The 19714-nt window shown below is 46.3% G+C and overlaps 1 protein-coding gene across 1 annotated transcript in view; it reads right to left on the reverse strand.

Moving 5' to 3' along the window:
* The window catches only part of LOC120047170 (chondroitin sulfate proteoglycan 5-like), a 36655-nt gene extending 18810 nt beyond the window's left edge, over positions 1-17845 (reverse strand). The window contains exons 1-4 of the mRNA XM_038992703.1: positions 17831-17845; positions 6020-6126; positions 3000-3010; positions 1138-2119 (exon numbers count right to left, since the gene is read on the reverse strand). Of these exons, the coding sequence (XP_038848631.1) occupies positions 1138-2119; positions 3000-3010; positions 6020-6126; positions 17831-17845 (1115 nt within the window). The remainder of the gene's footprint in view (positions 1-1137; positions 2120-2999; positions 3011-6019; positions 6127-17830) is intronic.
* Between the last annotated feature and the right edge of the window lie 1869 nt (positions 17846-19714).

Raw genomic sequence — 19714 nt, forward strand, 5'->3', positions numbered from 1 at the left:
GCGGGCTTCAGAAGAAGAGAACACTGCAGAGCGCAGTCAGGATGCAGCGGCCCAGTCTGAAGAGCAGTGAAACGGCCTACACGTGAGTCACTGTATTTGTATACATGTAATAGTTGCTAATTGTAAAAAAAAAAAAAGTTTTCTATTTCGCGGATTTCACTTATCGCGGGTCATTTTCGGAACGTAACCCCCGCGATAAACGAGGGATTACTGTACTTAATCCGACCGCTGTTAATTGATAATCACTTAACCGTTTGGTAAACCTGTAGATTTTATATTGGTTGGTCTACTGCAGATTTTGAGAAGTACATAATGAAAATGTATGTTTGTTAAGTAGAAACATGTGAAGTATGATATATACTGTACTGCACTATTACCACTATTATGAGTATACTTCACAGTAAATTTAAAATAATCTGACAATGACCAGATCAAAGATATACTGTATGTAATGCATCCCCTATACTGTGAACATATATCCAAAATGAAGTTGCTGGGGTATTTTGCTTTACTAAAATTGCATTGGCCCATACAGTACTGTAATATATGCCATTTACGAAGCAGGTGACAACAGTGAGTCCACACATTTTTGTATGTGACCCCAGTGGGAATCAAACCGACCACCCTGGTGTTGATAGTGCCATGCTCTTAATACTGTAACTGAGCCACACAGGACCACTACAAAACATATGTACAATACAATACTGTAAAATACAAGTGGAAGGTGTATGATCGTCATCTCCGTGTGTGTGTGTGTGTGTGTGTGTGTGTGTGTGTGTGTGTGTGTGTGTGTGTGTGTGTGTGTGTGTGTGTGTGTGTGTGTGTGTGTGTGTGTGTGTGTGTGATGGGGAACTGGTTTTCATCCTCCATCTCATTCACTCATCAGGCTAGCTCATACTTTCTATACACATTGTCCAGGGTGTAGATATCTGTTATTGTAATGTAGTTATGGTAATGGGTTTTATTGGGTTCAATGTTTATCTCTGATATGTTAGTAAATTAGATTTCTTCCATCTGGATGCCTTGCCTATGATGTAAGGGCATGATGGCTGTGTGTGCCAGAGTGTTTATGTGTGTGTGTGTGTGTGTGTGTGTGTGTGTGTGTGTGTGTGTGTGTGCGCTCATTCCATCTCTCACCTGCAGAAGACCCCCATGCCGTCCAGTAGGTAGCACTGGCCTCCGTTGAAGCAGTAGCTGGGCAGTGTGTCGCAGGGGGAGCGGCAGGTTCCATTCTGCTTCACGTAGCCCTGGCGACAGCCACCGGCTCCGTCTGAGCCATCCACGGGTAACGCTGGAGGGGCTGCCGTAGGGCCCTCTGCAGCAGCAGCAGCATCCCCACTGGGCAGCCTCTTGTCTGGGGTGAAGGAGCCGGAACCTGGGGGATCCCTTGGCCTGGAGCGGGATGGAGGCTCGGCAGTTAGCCTCAAGTCGTCATCCCCATCCAAGGTATCAGTAGTGGTACTGTAGGAGTACTCATCAGGGGTGGGCGACGCACCCTCCTCGTACGGCGTGAGGTAGTCGTAGTTGTCTGGCATGGCCCAGGAAGTGGGGTCGCCGCCCTGGAGCTCGTGGGCCAAAGAGGAGGGAGAGGGAAGGGCTAGGTCCAGGCCGTGGCCGCGAGAGGCGGGGTCGAAGAAGTCCACGGTGAGGACGTCTGGGCGAGAGGGGTTAGCGGCGGCGGGGGGAGGGGCAGTGGTGGTGGCCAGATTGGCTACTCCTTCTCGGAAGCGGCGGTCTAGGTCAAAAACGTTGTCTCTGGCGTTCAGCCACGGTGGGCCGGTGTGCTCCTCTTCATCCTCTTCCTCCTCGGGGCCACGGGGGTTGCTAGGCAGAAGGAGCTCTGTCTCTGCTGAGTCGGGGCTGATCCTGGGTGGGGCCACCACCTCCTCCTCGGCTGGCAACACCTCTTCTCCCAGCATGCCGCTGCCCTGCTCCTCTTTGGAGAGGGGCATGCGGCCGGCCCTCTGGGTCACCGTGACGACGGGGCTGACTGAGGCGCTGACCCTGTTCACCTCGATAACAACATCATTCACTTTGGCCGCTTCCTCGACCTTACTGGGCAGGGATGTCACGTTGGCTGTGGTGTCCAACTCAGTGACATTGGACCCCAGAGTGTTCCCTGAAAACATACAAGAAAACAATGTTGTCAGGGGTCAGGTCTCATAACCACACACAGCCATGAGTGAATATCCTTTTATCAATCTGTCCACTTAATGTCATTCATAATACAAAACACGGACACAAGAACTAGACCTACTATGAGCGGCAGAGATACAGATGTAGGATCTTAATTTGAGCCAGTTTGCTACGGCATGAAAATAATCCTGCAGCAACAGGAAATGTGAATTATTATGTGCATTAGAAAAAAAATTTGTAGGGGTTGATAGATTTTTCATTAGGGCAAGTCAAGTCTGACATTTTTTAAGTGGAAATTACAAACCTTAGAGGCCTTTTTAAACCTCAGATACACTACAAGTTTGCATTTCCTGCTGTGAGGGAAATTCTCAGCAACAAAAGAGTGGTCAAATTAACATCCTACATCTGTAGTAAACAAACACCAACCGAACAAACTATCAGATGACCAGTGACTTTCTTGCATTGAGGCTTCAGCCAAGAATCCACATACGAGTTGTGTCAATTGAATGACTGAACATATCATGACTCAAGTCCCTAGTCATTGGGCGGTATCTGTCTCCCAAGATGGCTCAGCAGTCCAGCAATTACCCTGAGGCTAAAATGCAAAACAAATTAAACCAAGGTGGACTGGCCATATACTTATCCACTGGTCAATTACATTAGCCAAGTGTAGCTCCTTATTCCTCTCCTAAAGCAGCTTTGGCGAACCCCATGGATTATGTGTAATAATTGACTAATGTACTTGAATGGCAAAGAGCTGGGATTAGGGATTATGGTTTGGGGTTTAGGGTCTCCGGGGCTCCCTGTGGGAGGTGGAGTGATCTGGAGGGGAGTCATATGGCATCTTCACCCTGCAGTCTCACAGAGAGCAGCGCTGAGAGAAACACAGGAGACACATTACTTGAACCAGACACACACGTCGTTCAGTGAAAGAGTGTTGGATTTACTTGTCAGTAAGAGACCAACATGTTTTCTTTCACAGAAATGTCATCATCATATTTAATAAGCGCTATGCCATTTGTGACGTGGTGTCTAGGTTTCAGCGTGGTGTCCAGCAAAAAACATTCACACCCACACAAACCAATATCTCATATCAAACAATATAACAATTTCTTAATAAAAAGTGGTGCATGACAACCAAATAACTCACAAAGCTTCAACAAAACCAGGTGCTGTTATACTAGCATTATTTGTAGGAAATATACTGTAGGCCAATAGAGTATTACATTACTAAGCAGATAAAGTTAATGGGTAGCAGCCAGGTGGAATCCTGGGCTTATTTCTGCTGTAGTTAGAGAAACAGAGGCTTTTGAAATGAGGGTGAATTTTGGGTTAATCCATCCACCAGATACACTCATTCTGCTACTCACACTGCTGTTAAAGACATCATCTGACATTCTGAGCAGCGTCGCTTCTGCCAAAACCCCTATGGACCGCCACGCTTACACACATATTCAGGGAATATACTTTAAAGGGAATATACTGTACACGCACACACACACACACACACACACAGAGACGCACGGACACACACACACACAGAGACGCACGGACACACACACAGAGATGCACGGACACACACGGGCATTCCCTCAGTAAGTGATGGACTCTACAGGGAACAGAACAGAACAGGCTAGCTAACTCTGCGTGAGTAGTCCCCAGGGGAAAAGGCTACTCAACAGACAGCTCCCTCCGACGGTAAAGAGACACTTTAGTCACACTTCTGTGTTTGTTCAGCTCTAACAATCACTCAGTCACTTTACGTCTTTAATAGTTGTATGTCTGGAAAACAAACAGAGACAGAAAGTAACGTTCCAAAGACAAGGTCTGTCTCATTGTTTCTGTCAAAATGGCCAAACCGTAACCTTGGCTGAGTCTGGGTTTCCTGTTGTTTTCACCATCAACATCTATATCAGTATCATTCAAAGTATGGCCAGTGTAGTGGGCTAACAGCCTTAGAAATATTGTTGTGGTGCACGGATGTCATTTGTGTGCAGTATAAATGTCTAGATTTCATGGAAGTCGGGTTTGTTAGGGTTATGAAGTCAGGAATACTAGAGTTGTACTACATTGGGCATCAACTCTTTCATGAAGTAAAACATTCCATACATGTGGTTCTCTCTTGTAAAAGGTCATATAATCACCATATAAGCAATGTCATATCATGGAGAATCATAGGCTGTCCAAAATGTGAATCTTCAAGCGATTACTTAAAGGTAAAACTAAATCATTTTCAAAGGCTTCTTAAAACATTTTACTGCAGTGGGCTAAATCAGGGTCACACAGAGTGTTACTTGGTAGTCTTAAACAAATCAACTATGAAACAAAAGTATACACCTCACACATGTGGTTATGGGCTTAAAGAAAAGAAGACACCTGTACAATGTCAGATATAGAGTTGAAATGTATTACATTTGAGTTTGCATCCCAATATAACACTTTATATACTGTACATCACAGAAGACTGAAATATAACAAAACCGTTTGACATAGAAACACCGAATTTTCTGCAGTTTTTTTGAAATAATGTTAATTAATTATGAAATTACAAAAACTATTAATAACATTCCACCCATGAGGTCACTAGGGGGCGATTTGGTTATTTGACTGCAGGAAAGGTTATTAATCGCTCATCTACGTAGAGACACACTCTCTCTCTCTCTCAAACCCTTCTGTTTCTCTCTCTGTCAGTCTGTCTCTCTCTCTCTAGGGAGGACACCAGTGGTGCTCTTGAAGAGCCGCTCTATTGTAGGCAGCAGTGTGTCTGTCTGCCAGAGAGCTTTGCTGATTCTCTGAAGTGAGTTTCAATTAAAAATGTATCCTCACATAGTCTTGTTCGCCTTGGATTAACAAGGAGACTTTTGACAGGCCGCTGATTTCGCTGGGCACCACCGGCCAGGAGTAGGGTTGTAAAATCCCGTTAACTTCTAATACATTCCCTGGTTTTACAGAAATCCTGGTTGGAGATTTCCAGATTCCGGGAATCCTCCAACCGGGATATGGGGAAAACCAGGGCATTTATTGAAAGTTCACTAAATTTCGCAGCCTTAGCCAAGACCCATAGATAGAGAACCACTGTGAACAGCAGGCCCGTATCTCCCACTGGTACACAGCTATCTCCTCATCACCTGACCAAGCCACAAATAAAGGCTTTTGATTCAATAAAGAGAACTGAAGTTTAGTCATAGAGACTTCTGCTCACATGCAGGGAGAGTGGGCCTGGCCGTATATGTGCGGCTGTTTCTGAAGTCAAACTAGAACACATGAAGGCACTTACACCATTCTTGGAGTTACTTGAGTTGAGGTTTCCAATGAAAGACTTGTATACACCAGAGACAAATAGCAGTCTCATTCTCTTTAAACAATGTGAAGACACTGATTTGATAAATCCAGTTGCAAGGCGAGACTACTAATACCAGTCTAAAAATACTTCATATTGCATTTGAGACTGTTTATGATCGAGCAAAGTTTTAGGAGATCAGAGAATAGAAAACCTGCATGTGTTATCTTAAAAACGTTATTTGAGGTAGAAAAACAAAGCTGAAAATGCAGTGTAATTTAATGCCTAACTTGAGGTAGGCCTAAAGATGCAAAACTTTTGTGTAAATCATAGATTTGATGTCAAAGGGAGACTTGTGTGAGATTGAGGAAGGTGACTTACCTATTCAGTATGAGTAACCATACATCCTGAACACCAACCCAATCCCAGCCAACAAGCTACACTGTGCCCACTATGACACAGAGCCTGTCCAACAAAACGGACATTAGATCCACAGGTGGCAGCCTGGCATGATGCCACAATGGCCTGAATGGGGATTGCCAGGGTAGGGTCAGGGTAGGGCCAGGGTAGGGTCAGATCCCTGTTTAGACCTGGTCTTCTCACCGTTCCTGGCCTCCACTGCTGATTGTCCCCCTGGCCCAGATGGAATGAGGCTCACGGGGGCCACAGCGGACCCCCGGCCAAGGGCTGTTGGAGAGCAGTGTGGCGGCCTGGGAGTGTGGGGGGGGGGGGGGTGGATAAAGTGGTCTTTGTGCTCCCCTTTCAGACGGGACTGTCAGACAGTGTTACATAAGGAACCCCCTCACTCCTTAAAGAGTATTCTGAGGTGTTTGGGGGGTATGGGGGGGGGGGGGGGGTAATGAGAGGTATTTGGCATTGCCAGGGACAACAGGGTTGGTGTTGGCTAGCTGCCCAATCTTTTGTTTCCTGGTTAGTTGGGATGCGTTGCCTACCTCCAAATGAAACGGGGGATTGTGATTGGCTATGACAGACAGTAAAGAGGATGGGGATTGGTTGTGACAGATTTTAGCTCCCAGGCAGTGTCTGCTGACCCAGACAGAAGGATATAGGGGTGAAGGGTCAGAGGTAAGGGTGGCCAGAGCAGTGAGATAAAGTACAGCACAGCTGGCTGTAGCTTCAAATAAATATATCTGTTTATATGTCTCTGGGAAAGACAGGGAGGGAAAGAGAGGAAGGGAAAGAGAGGGAGGGAGGAAAAGAAAGGGAGGGAAAGAGAGGGAGGGAGGGAAAGAGAGAAAGCAGTTGAGAGAGAGAGCAGAGGGAGACACTAGGAGAGTAAGCAAGAGAGAGTATGGAGATGCCAAGAGTAAGAGAGTGTGAGATAGGGGGATGGTGTAGTGAAAAAGATGAGCAGACGGAATGGCAGTTAGGTGCGCATGAGAGAGAGAGAGAGAGAGATGAACACCAAAGGATGATAGTCAAGTGAAAAGGATTATGAGGTTGTGTGTGAGAGAGAGTGAGTCTGACTGATCACTCGTTTCCATTGATTGTACAGTGAGCTCCCTCTAAACAATCCTCAAGAGAGAACCTTCATACTGTATATAGACACACACATACACACATATGCGCGCGTCTAACACACACACACACACACACACACACACACACACACACACACACACACACACACACACACACACACACACACACACACACACACACACACACACACACACACACTATATAACCATTATGAATAATGCATTAACCTTTTTCTCTTTACTCAACACCACTCATTAATATCTATGAAAGTGGATATGCATGGGTCTGCATTCAGCCTTAATTGAATACCCCTGCATTGATTTCCACCTACCACTCTGCTACTCTCTCCATCTCTCTCTCTCTCCTTCTCCCTCTCTCTCTCTCCTTCTCTCTCTCTATACCTTCCTCCCTCCATCACATAAAACCTTTCATTTCTGTGCTCAACAGGTGGCAGGCTGGAGGAGGGATGGGTTGCCATGGCAACAGTCTTGCCCTCACTGTGCAGAGAGAGAGTTGATGCAGCGTTGCTAACCTAACAGATCTGCACGCACACACACGCACGCACGCACACACTACAAGGACAAAACGCTAACACTCACATTTTCAGACATCAATATTAAGTGCGTAAGAACAAAGGGTGTGTGTGCAGGTGTGTGGTTTACAGAAGACTTGCTATTTGTGTGTGCCTGGTCGTGTGTGTGCGTGTGTGTTATCAAAATGCAGAACAGGGAGCCTGTCCTCTCTAAGCATGCCCCTCCGGTGTCCATACTCCATACACTACTCCTTTACCTTCCTGCTTTCACCTGATTGGTTCAAGCCAGTGGTTCCCAACCAGAGGTACTAGGACCCCTGGGGTACTTGGCCTATCCATAGGGGGTACTTGAGACTCATGATACCACAAAATGCCCATGAGGGGGTACTCCGGGCAGAGCTAAATTCAGTAACCAAAAAAGGATGGGAACCACTGATTTAAGTGATTAGTCTAATTAAAAATCAAGGATTCGATCAACTCCCCGCTTTCAAAGGCATCCAGGGATCATAGACCACATGAATCCAGCTATCAGTAAGATTATTGTCCCTTCTTTCTCTTTTTCTTTCATTTGTTCTTTCTTTCTTGGTTCAGCTGAATGTGGTTGTGTGGTGGATTTCTTTATTAATATATGTCATTTGGCAGACACTTTTATCCAAAGTGACTTACAGTCATGCATTTTACATATGGGTGGTCCAGGGAATTGAACCCACAACCCTGGCGATGCAAGCGCCATGCTCTACCAACTAAGCTACAGAGGACCACCTCTTTGACAGGGGGAGATAGGGGAATGACTGCTAATAGGACAGGGCTCAACTATGGAAGCCGTCTCGGTGATGTAATACGCTCCGCTCGCATTGCAGAGCACGGTTCGCTTTGAGGAGACTAGATGTGCGCTGACACATTAGGAGGCGCGTGCACTGACATGAACTCGCTGACACGCACACAGACTACTAGAACGTACAAGAACACAAAGATGCACACTCTTTCTTAACACTATCACAACCTATGGGAATGCTCACACACACGTTTAAACGGCTGGCCAGGTCAAGCCAACTGACACCTATGTTAATGGTCCCCTGCTGGCAACTGGAGGCAGAAACTTGGAGCAGGGGGGTGCAGGTGGTAGGACAGAGAGAACGGGATAACACTATTTTGTCTTCTTCTCTGCTTCTCCCCGTGCTTCTCCTCTGATGATGAGATGCAAGGTCACCCCACAATCCCCCTGAAGCAACACGGAGAGGAGCTGCTTGGGAAGGAGGGTGTGCCTAAAGCGGGTTTCATGTTACACATGCAGAGGCGTCTTTGCGCTGAGCAAGCCATTGTTTGAGATGGAAGGAGGTGGAGTGCAGCATGTGAGGTGCTGGGGGATTGAGGTCATCCACCCAAGGTTCTAATGATTTCAGCTCTCCAATGGTGATGTGTCCAACCTAGCAGTGAACAAAGCTCATTGTATGACTAATGTGAAATTAGTAATGTATACTACTGGGACTAGAGAAAGGAGGGTTGAGACTACACCCATTGGCAGGTGTTTTCTAATGAGCAGACCAATGTAAGAAGGATATGTAGGTAGGCTGTTTTAGCATGTGGCAGATCTAACCTGGGTCACATTTACCATTACACAGAGCACATACCACAGTGGCATCATACAGAACACACAGAGAGAGAGAGAGAGAGACGTGCACTATTTCTCCAATTTACTTTAAATTGATTTTAAAATGACTGTTATGATCTAAATTTGTTTTTTTCCCCTAAACTGATATAAAAAAAGGCTGGGGGGGGATTGGCTTGCAGATTAACACACTGCGCTTCAAAGATAATCTGTTCGCGGCAGATGTGTGTCAGCAGGCCAGAGGAGAGGGAGGGAGAGGCAGGCAGGAGAGAGAGGCAGGCAGGAGGGAGAGGCAGGCAGGAGGGAGAGGCAGGCAGGAGGGAGAGGCAGGCAGGAGGGAGAGGCAGGCAGACAGGAGGGAAAGGCAGGCAGACAGGAGGGAGAGGCAGGCAGGCAGGCAGGAGGGAGAGGCAGACAGGCAGGCAGGAGGGAGAGGCAGACAGGCAGGCAGGAGGGAGAGGCAGACAGGCAGGCAGGAGGGAGAGGCAGGCAGGCAGGCAGGAGGGAGAGGCAGGCAGGCAGGCAGGAGGGAGAGGCAGGCAGGCAGGCAGGAGGGAGAGGCAGACAGGCAGGAGGGAGAGGCAGGCAGGCGGGCGGGAGGGAGAGGCAGACAGGCAGGAGGGAGAGGCAGGCAGGCAGGCAGGAGGGAGAGGCAGGCAGACAGGAGGGAGAGGCAGGCAGACAGGCAGGAGGGAGAGGCAGGCAGGCGGGCGGGAGGGAGAGGCAGACAGGCAGGAGGGAGAGGCAGGCAGGCAGGCGGGCGGGCGGGGAGGTCCCTCATTCCCAGAGTCCATCACCGTGCTGGCCCCAGGGACATAAATCCTGGAAATGTGGCTAAGCCTTGACTACTATTACCCCCTCCATCACCCGTCCAAACCCGCTCACACAGCCATCATTCTGAGTGGGGGAGGGGAGATGCCTCTTACATCCCTCACTACTACCCCCTAACCATCTCTTCACTTCACTATGGAAGACTGAAAATGCCACCAAGAAGACGAGCCCTGACATGTAATTAACTGTCATTGTTAGGGACACCGTTCTTTGGTCACCACAGTGTTCACAGTAGAAGGAGCAGGTTGTGCCACTGCCACAGCCCACCGGTGAAGCAAGAAAATTAGGGGGATGATGGAGGGCTCACCCTCCCTACAGGAGTATTAAAAGCCTAGTTCACTAATTTTGTGGAACTAATGTTTTAAATTGTATTTTTATCAGAGGGTGCTGCACCCTCAGCCCCCCTACTTTCCTGCCGCTTTCATTGTATATATTTGGCATAGCTGATGTTATATTAAATATTCACCCATTTAATCAGGGCATTTTGACCTTGTTTGAGCATGTCTTGGCGCATTGGTACCGTCTTCAGTGCCCTGTTGCTGGGCGGTGATGGGCATAAACTGATCTTCTTTTTGCCGGTTGAACAATAGCGCACCAACCCGGACCAGTCTCCAGAGGCTACACAGACGTTTTTTTTATACTGACATATGGATAAGTAAATATAGCCTAACATCCCATCCTTCCGCAGACTACATTGCCTGTAAGTAGGGTACCAATTCACGCTCCCGTTCCTACAATCACTGGACACCATCCTCCCATCCAAGCGGAAGTGGCCAAACATAAAATCTAATGGTAATGGCGACCGAGTAAGGACATTTAAATAAAAATGAATCGACTAAATTAGGTAGCCTATATCCCCATGATGTCACATTGATTCTATCCCTGGGCTATTCATAGCCAACAACATTATTAATATGTAAGAAGTGCTGTGATTCAGCATGAGACAAATGAGGAAAGAGAGTTTTCAGTGTCTTTTCATGTTTTCTATAAAAGCTAAGGCGCGCTGTATCAGAATGTCTGTTCAGAGTGGTTGATGAATAATGCAACAGGGACTCCGACCGTAATCCTGCCTTTGTGTCGCCTGGCTCCATCATTGCCATAGTGACAGCAGCAGCCTCGGGGGAGCAATTTTAGTGCATCGGCTCGCCACTATTACCCCGTAAAACCGATACAGAGAGTGGGTCATTGCTGAAAGGCAATTGTGCCATCCGGCTCTCCAAAAACCAATACAACTTCCATGCAATTGCCTCTCTTTGGAATTGACCCATTGCCCGACAATATCCCACCCATAATGTCATCTCATAGCCCAAATAAAATATTGGTTAACGTCCTGGGAAAAGATAGCCTATGGTGCAGTGTTCAATGCCACTATTCTGAGAGTGAGCGCATGACCAGTCGGCTCTAGCCTACAATAGAAGACTCACTGGCCCCCTTTGTTGGACTGACTCCCTGTGCAAGTGTGTTTAGTAGTCACTGGTTTCACGGTGGTCAGCCTATCATACACATCCGAGGGAAAACAAAGAGACAACCCATGCTTTCTTGTGAGTAAAAACGTATATGATTTCTTACCATGTACAAAGAGGGGAATCAAGTGTAGAACCAGAATGCTTGACAGCATCATTTGCCTCCAGCATCCCGTGCAAAACCTCGCTTCCTTTCCGTTCATGCCTGCGTGTGATGGACAGAAAATCTGATGAAAATCCCTCTGAAAATGAAGTGTTCAAAATAGAAATAATCCGAATAGTAAATCTTTTGATTTGATTTGTGCCCCCTATCCACGTTAGACTCCCGCCTCCCTGCGCTTCCCCATAGTAACTTCGTCTTGAGTGGTGTGCTCGTATTTACTTCTCCCGCTTCTTCAATTAGCCACAGTTCAATCGTTCAAGGCCCCGTCGCCACCGAATATCGGCCAGACGGAGACCTCGCACAGCCAAGGATGGACGTTCCGTACTGGAGCTGAGTTGAGCGCAAGCGAAAGCTGCGGCTCCGTTTGTCTTTGATTAGAGCGATGGCACTTCACCATAGGACGACAGGCGACGATCCGCGGAATGTGATGCTATCGGCACTGCTCTCACCATATGGCAAGGGAAAAGGATTGTTGCTGCCCCCCTCCTCCCGTCTCCTACTCCTACCCCTCCTCTTCCCAAGACTTTTCCCCTTTCAATAATTTGGACCAATTTGCTATTCAACTGAGACTATTGGATTTTGCCAGTGCACACACTCAGCTCGGCATTTCAGCAGCCTTTTAAACACAATTTATCAACGGAGACTTAAAATAAAAATTATAATAATTCTGCGTGAGTGCGCAGGCGTATGCTTATTTTCCACTGTCAAATGTTTCAAGCATTTCCCTGAAGATATTGATGCTTTGGCCAAATGTTTGAATAAATCAAGTTAAATATAAATCATGGGTTTTAAGCACTGTGCTCAAACTTCTATTCGGTGCATGGGCCACATGCCACATAACAGTTGGATGAGAGGGAGATTTAAAGTAAAGTTGGGTTTTAATGCTTTAGAAACAACATGTTTTGGTTAATTGTTTGTTCGGATAAAGAAACAAAGAGCAGAGAGTGGGCGGGGTGTGAGAGACATTGGGATGCAGTGATGAACGCACGAGGAGGGCCCAGGGTACTGACGATGGGGTCCCATACATTCTTTCACAAGCTACCAGCTCTCACAGTCTCAGGTCAGAATTAGGCTACATGTTCATCCATGTTTGTCAAACAAGAAATTTCAAGGTGTTTAAGTTTAGGCATTAACTCTGGATTTTTACGGTTAGGGTTAAGTTGAGGCATTAAATGGATTTTTACGGTTAGGGTTAAGTCCAAATTCTTAAAATTAGGCATTAACTCTGAATGGATAGGCTTAAAACAATAATATCAAAAACAACTTTCTATTGCTGGATTCCAACATGCAACCTTTGGAATCAGAGGCAGATGCTTGAAGCTACTTAACAGTGCTCACTGTTGCCCCTAGTGGGCATTTTACACTTCATTCGACGTTCTCAGACATGGATGGACTTAGAATACTGACTTGTATCACGGGTGACCTGGCTGGCCACAAGACCATGGAGGATGACCATGGAGGAAGAGGGGAAGTAGTCCCGGCAGCAGGCTTTTATGTTGTGTGTGTGTGCGTGTTTTTGTGAGCATGCGAATGCTTGCCCGCACACGCATGTGTGTGTGTGTGTGTGTGTGTGTGTGTGTGTGTGTGTGTGTGTGTGTGTGTGTGTGTGTGAGTTACAAGTTAATACAAAATAATAAAAAAATTGGAAAATGCTACATTTGTTAAATGAATTGTGAAAAGTAAGTCAATTAGAAATGCAGTGTGAAACAAATGAATAATTGACTGTCCTATTTCAAATTAGACTATTCAACGTTTTCACGTAGGCAGGGTTCAGCTAAATTAAGGATGGTACTCACACATCCTACCTCTCCAACACACCTGACCTGACCTGAGGATGATCGCTTTGCTTTCCTGTGAGGGCTTTGTGTGTGTTTGTGTGTATATGTGCGTGCTCGCACCCTGCAGATTGCCTCAAGCAGTTTGCAGCCCTCCTGCCTACCAATACACCTCTTTGGGGGAACGAACGAACGAACGAACGGACGGACGGACGGACGGACGGACGGACGGACGGACGGACGGACAGTACAGTACAGTACAGTACAGTACAGTACAGTACAGTACCCTCAGACAAAAGGCTGGTGGCCACTCATTCTCCCCTCAATGGACTTTGCTGAGATCTTCAAATCATCTATCAGAACTATCCTTCACCAACTGTTCTCATAGTTTGCAGGCTCCATGCTTTTTAAACACATTAGAGACTTTGTTAGTATCCTCTGAGTGACTCCTTCTTCTGAGTGACTGTGTATATATATAATTTTTAGATGGGGTCAATTAGTTCAGAGCGACTTGACTTTCACTACCCCCTCTACTCACACGATAACCCCCTTTATTTGCCCTTAAGAAATGCACCCACCCGGAGCTGAATCAGCCATTTGACTATGTGCGAGTCAGGTTGATTGGTTAGAAGAGGGGATTCCCCCAATGTCCAAATAGACCCCCCTAAACCACCTCACCCCAGATCTGTCTCTGGGCGTCATGTACTCATTTTGGGGTTAATGCCTCTTACAGCTTTCATGTCTGCTCTAACCAGGGCTGTTGTTATGACAGTCTCACCAATCGGTTTAATTTTGAACACGGGGCCGTCAACAACATTGGGATTAGACATAAATCCTCACTCTCCTCTCCCCAAAAATATGACTGACCCCCCCACCTCAGGGGAAGAATTATTATACAGTTCTGGTGACACAGGGTTACTGGGTACAGGCAGGCATGCACGCACACAACAACAAAACAAATAATGTAACAATTAGGCAGTTTCTCAGACACCCTGGGGCAAGACTGAGGTCATCGTAGGTCAGACTGGAAAGGTGGGAGGTTCAAAGGTCATACCTACCCATCTAACCAAAAAAGAAAGACTGGGACTTTTGGATTTTCCCCTCTGATTCCCATTTTCTTCAATGTTCTAGGAACACCTCCCTTCAGCTCTGTTGTTGGAATGTTCTCAGAATGTTTCTAAAGCTATTGTAGATTATACCGTTGACAAACAGACATTAGACCGTTATCCCTAACCTTTAACTAAGAAACACTGCAAGATGTTTGCTGTGGGTAACATATCCTGTGTCAGGTATGAACATGATAAAGTAAGATTGGAGAAGAGTTTAACAGATGACCCCAGGTCATTCAATGACCAACATCACTGTATATACTTACTAATAATATCTCATTATGGTTTCATTATTACAGCTGTGTGGCAGATAGTGCTAATGAGGCCAGACAATGACCTTTTAGGCTGCTTCTCTTCTGAATTCCAGCTATACATGCCCAGTGAACACGCTCACGTGGGAGTTTGAGATAGAGGGAGAGACAGTGTGCGTGTGGGGGGCGGTGGGGGTGTCTGTGTGTGTATCTGTGTGTGCACTTACTCGTAGTCGTGTGTGTGATGTGGCATGAGGTCTTTATTAATGAATTGGAGAAGAGTCTCAGTGATTGTTTTTCTCATGCGGCTTACATTGTTTCCTGGATGAGAGTGCACAGTAACATGCATGGTACTTCTGGTTGTGACATGCATACGAGTCATACAATGCATATTCGGATAGACAGACACGCACAGATTTTATTTTACAGATCCATGTTCCAGATGTATTTTACAATCCACTTCCAGTCCAGTTAAAACACATACTGCCACAGCCTTCCCTTTTTCTCCATCCCTCTTTGTCCTCCTCCTCCCTCCTCCCACCTCCTCCTTCTTTCCGTTGCCGTCTGAGCAGTGTTGCTATTCCTAGTGCCGGGTTGGGCTTTGGGGAACACAAGCTGACATGCTGCTAACCAGAGCAGAACTAAACTGTTTGTGCACCCCCTTTTAAACCAACCTCCCGTCCCCTAAAAACCCGTCCCCCGTCCCCCTTCGCTTAAACCCCAAACATAGCACGTTGCACTGGCCGCCAATCATCCAAACCATCGCCCCCCTCCTCCATACGTACTGTACATAAGCTTCAGCCTCACCCGTTCCAATCACCCCCCCTCCCCTCTCCCTGCACCCAGTGCACCCAGCAGCAACATTTTCCTCATCCTTCTCTCTCTCGCACGCTCTCTCTCTTCCTCCCTCCTCCGGCAGAAAAGCTTCAATAATTTGCAAGAGCATTTGTTACTATGTACATAGCCAAGGCTAACCACCCACTCACAGGTTCCAGAAACTAAGACGGGAGTATACAAGAATGGTCTAATACACAGATGGAAAAAACACACACACGCGCGCGCGCGCGCACGCACACACACACACGCACAACACACAAACATTAACAAACTGACTTCTCTTTTTTTCTTTGTTAACCAGACATTCCCTGGACCAGTTTTCCTCTCTGCAAATTTACCAGTGTCAAAATAAAGCACAGCCTGGCACGTGTCAATATTTGATCGCCTCTCGTACGTCAATTCCAGTAAACCATTGAGATCAATTTAGCAACATTGGCTCCAATGAGACTGGTGGATGTTAGGCTGATGGAAATGGCACAAGGCTAATGTCTGCATGAACCAGTTAGCCGAGGCCAATGACCAATATGAGAGTGAGAGTTGAGAGGGACTGGCTACTCATGATTCCACCATTCCTAATTCTACAGACTCCATGTTGACATAGTAAGTCAGTAAATACAAGGTTCATGAATAAATAAGGCATGACAGTGTCATCAACAGCAGAGTAGGGCCTGTTGAAGCGTTGGCGTGGGGGGTCTGGGTAGAGAGAACAATGAGAGGTAAGTAAGTCACACACAACACACATATACTTTGATAGTATCAGGCTGCATTTCTGTACTTTCATTATATCACATAGTCAAAGTGGGCCGTGGATATAGAGGACAATCCTAGCCACTGTAGCCTACTGGCGAGCCACTGAGGATTTCTTCTTGCATAATTTGAAGTTTGAGACAGTAGCAGACAAAATGGATGTAGGTAATGAGGGAGATGGAGCGAAACGGAATGTTTATGTATCCGTCGCCCAGGACGCAATGAAGCGTGGGAACGCAGGTAATAATAGCTTGTGTGTTTGTGTGTGTGTGTGTGGATAGAGAGAAAGAGAAAGAGCTCTATTGTCATTGTCCCCTCATGTGTTCACAGCTAATGCGTTCTCATCAAATACCCAGCAGAAAGATGACAGACCTGCAGGAATCCATGCGGGGCTGCCAGAGTTGCTTTGCCCATTAGGAAGCACTGAAACCTCTTGTCTACAGCACTTTTACAGCCTATGACTGGGATAATTAGCTAAGTACTGCTCAGCAATGGCTTTCACTCAATCAGTCGAGCGGAAGAACAGAATCGGAGCAATTGAAAAGAACATTTGGTAGTCCTGTGTACAACTAAAAGCACGGTAAGTGAGGCTGATTGTGTGTGTGTGTGTGTGTGTAATGTTACTTTATGCATGAGTCATCCATTGCCAGTGTTTACATTGCATCTGTACAACTGAATGGTATCTAAATGTGATTTCAGGGTAGTTCACACTGGCCTTTTTCAGTGTCATTTACAGGTCAAAGTTTACTTCACAGAGGAGAAGGGAGAGATGGGCGACTGCAGTACAAAGACGGCCAGGTTTTTTAAAAGCTTGTTTGACCATTTCCCTCCAAAAATACAGTAAATATTGAGTAATAAGTGAGAATTGTTGGGCAATACTACCGTAAGTTAATATGGTCTGATACCTGCATTGGAGTAATTACAACAATGAGACGAGAATGCCTGTGAGGAGCGAGGGATGGTGGGTGAAGAAGATGGAGAGATAAGGAGAAGTTTGCATACGTCACTCCTTTCCCCATCACCCCCTCTGGCAGTGTGAACCGCTGCCCTACTTTAACATCCTCCATCTTTAATAAACCCCTCGCTCACATCCCCCTCAGCACTTACAGTATGAGACATCAACCTGTCAGACAGGAGCACCACACACACACACAAGCATGCACACACGCGTGACCAGCATGTGCACACACACGCACAACACTTGTATTAGCGCAAAAGCTGATGTGTGGTGAAGTCTCTGGCACAAAATGGCTGCCGTGCACCACCTACTCTAAGTGGATGCTATGTATTGGTAGTGGATGGAGTTAACCATACAGAATGTGAAGTGCTTGATGCATGGTGAAGGCGCTGTTTCAACGCAGTCCATTATTATCATTATAGCACTAAGCCACTGTTCTCTGACACTAACCAGTGTGATAGACTGCCCATGGCGCTACTTGCTCTGGTGCTCTACAGTGAAAAAATGTCGCCATGGCAACATCCTCCGACAAAGGGCAAGGACCCTCTGTGCGTCAGATAGAGACGGAACCTACCTGTTACACAGGCACAGGCGTACGCACACACACACGCTGCTAAAAAAACAGATGTTGCTCACACAGGCGTCATCCATCCCTACATTTGCATTGCGCTGGTAATATGTTTTCAATGGCACAGAGCCTCTAGAAAACTGGGAAATGACGCCTAGGTTTGTATGCATTATGGTAAGGAAATGTTTGGGAGGACACTTCTCTCCTATTCCCAATGCACTATTCATAGACCTGTTTAGGGCCTGTCAACACAAATCACTTCATATTCATGAATCTGTTTATGGATGATAGTTATGAATTTGTTTATGTTTACAGACACTAAATCAAGCACATAGAGCTGGACTGTCGGCCCAAAGGGAAGGATGAAATTGATACACTATTGACATTACTAGCAAGCAAGACAGCTGGGCTGATGCTAAAAACAGTTTGAAACAATAGCAGCATGTTAGTCTACTTCAATTACTAAGGGTACTTGATCTGTTGCCTAAGCAACCAAAGAGAGGAACAGGAAGATGGGACTACAAAGAGAGCAGAGAGGAAAAAGAAAATGTAAAAAATCAAGGTGAAGGTAAAATGAGGAGAATGACATAAAGGGGGGAAATCCGAGGAGAGAAAGGGACTGTGAAGTAGAGCTGTGCTTCAGTTGTGAAGAGTAACGCTCATCGGTGGTGGCAGAATCAGCACAGCTGTGGGAGGGCAGAGGGAGACACTGTGTCAATTATGAAACATCTCAACTCATTCAGGGAGCAGCTAGTCTCTATCCCCGTGCCCATCAGCAGCACACTCTCTCGCTGCGTCTATCTCTACCACTCACTCAGTATGGGGAACAAAAGGAGGAGTGTGGATCGGGAGGTTGATCCCCTTGTCTTCTTTCCACTGTGACCACTGATAAACACAAGTACTGGATAGGTGTCCTGTCCACCATATTGACATGCTTTTATACTGAACCAAAATGTAAACGCAACACACAACAATTTCAAAGATTTTACTGAGTTACAGTTCAGATAAGGAAATCAGTCAATTTAAATAAATTCATTAGGCCCTAATCTATGGATTTCACGACTGGGAATACTGATATGAATCTGTTGGTAACAGATACTTTAATAAAAAAAGGTAGGGGCGTGGATCAGAAAACCAGCCAGTATCTGGTATGATCACCATTTGCTTCAGGCAGTGCAACATCTCTTTCGCATAGATCAGACTGTTGACTGTGGCCTGTGAAATGTTGTCCCACTCCTCTTCAATGGCTGTGCGAAGTTGCTGGATATTAGCGGAACACGCCGTCGTGCACGTCGATCCAGAGCATCTCAAACATGCTCAATGGGTGACATGTCTGGAGAGTATGCAGGCCATGGAAGAAATGGGTCATTTTCAGCTTCCAGGAATTATGTACAGATCATTGCGACATGGGGCCGTCAAATATCATGCTGAAACATGAGGTGATGGTGGCTGATAAATGGCACGACCATGGGCCTCAGGATCTCAGCACGTTATCTGTGCTTTGAAATTGCCATCGATAAAATCCAATTGTGTTTGTTGTCCGTAGTTGCCCATACCATATCCCCACCACCACCATGGGGCACTCTGTTCACAACGTTGACATCAGTAAACCGCTCGCCCACACAACGCCATACACGTGGTCTGCAGTTGTGAGGCCGATTGGACGTACTGCCAAATTCTCTAAAACCACATTGGAGGTGGCTTATGGTAGAGAAATTAACATTCAAATGTCTGGCAACAGCTCATGTCAACTGCACACTCCCTCAAAACTTGAGACATCTGTGGCATTGTGTTGTGTCCCCAGAACAAGGTGCACCTGTGTAATGATCATGCTGTTTAATCAGCTTCTTGATATGCCACACCTGTCAGGTGGATAGATTATCTTGGAAAAGTAGAAATGCTCACTAACAGGTAAGTAAACAAATTTGTGCAGAACATTTGAGAAATGTGTG

This window comes from Salvelinus namaycush, chromosome 5 (genome assembly GCF_016432855.1).
Source record: "Salvelinus namaycush isolate Seneca chromosome 5, SaNama_1.0, whole genome shotgun sequence".
NCBI lineage: Eukaryota > Metazoa > Chordata > Actinopteri > Salmoniformes > Salmonidae > Salvelinus > Salvelinus namaycush.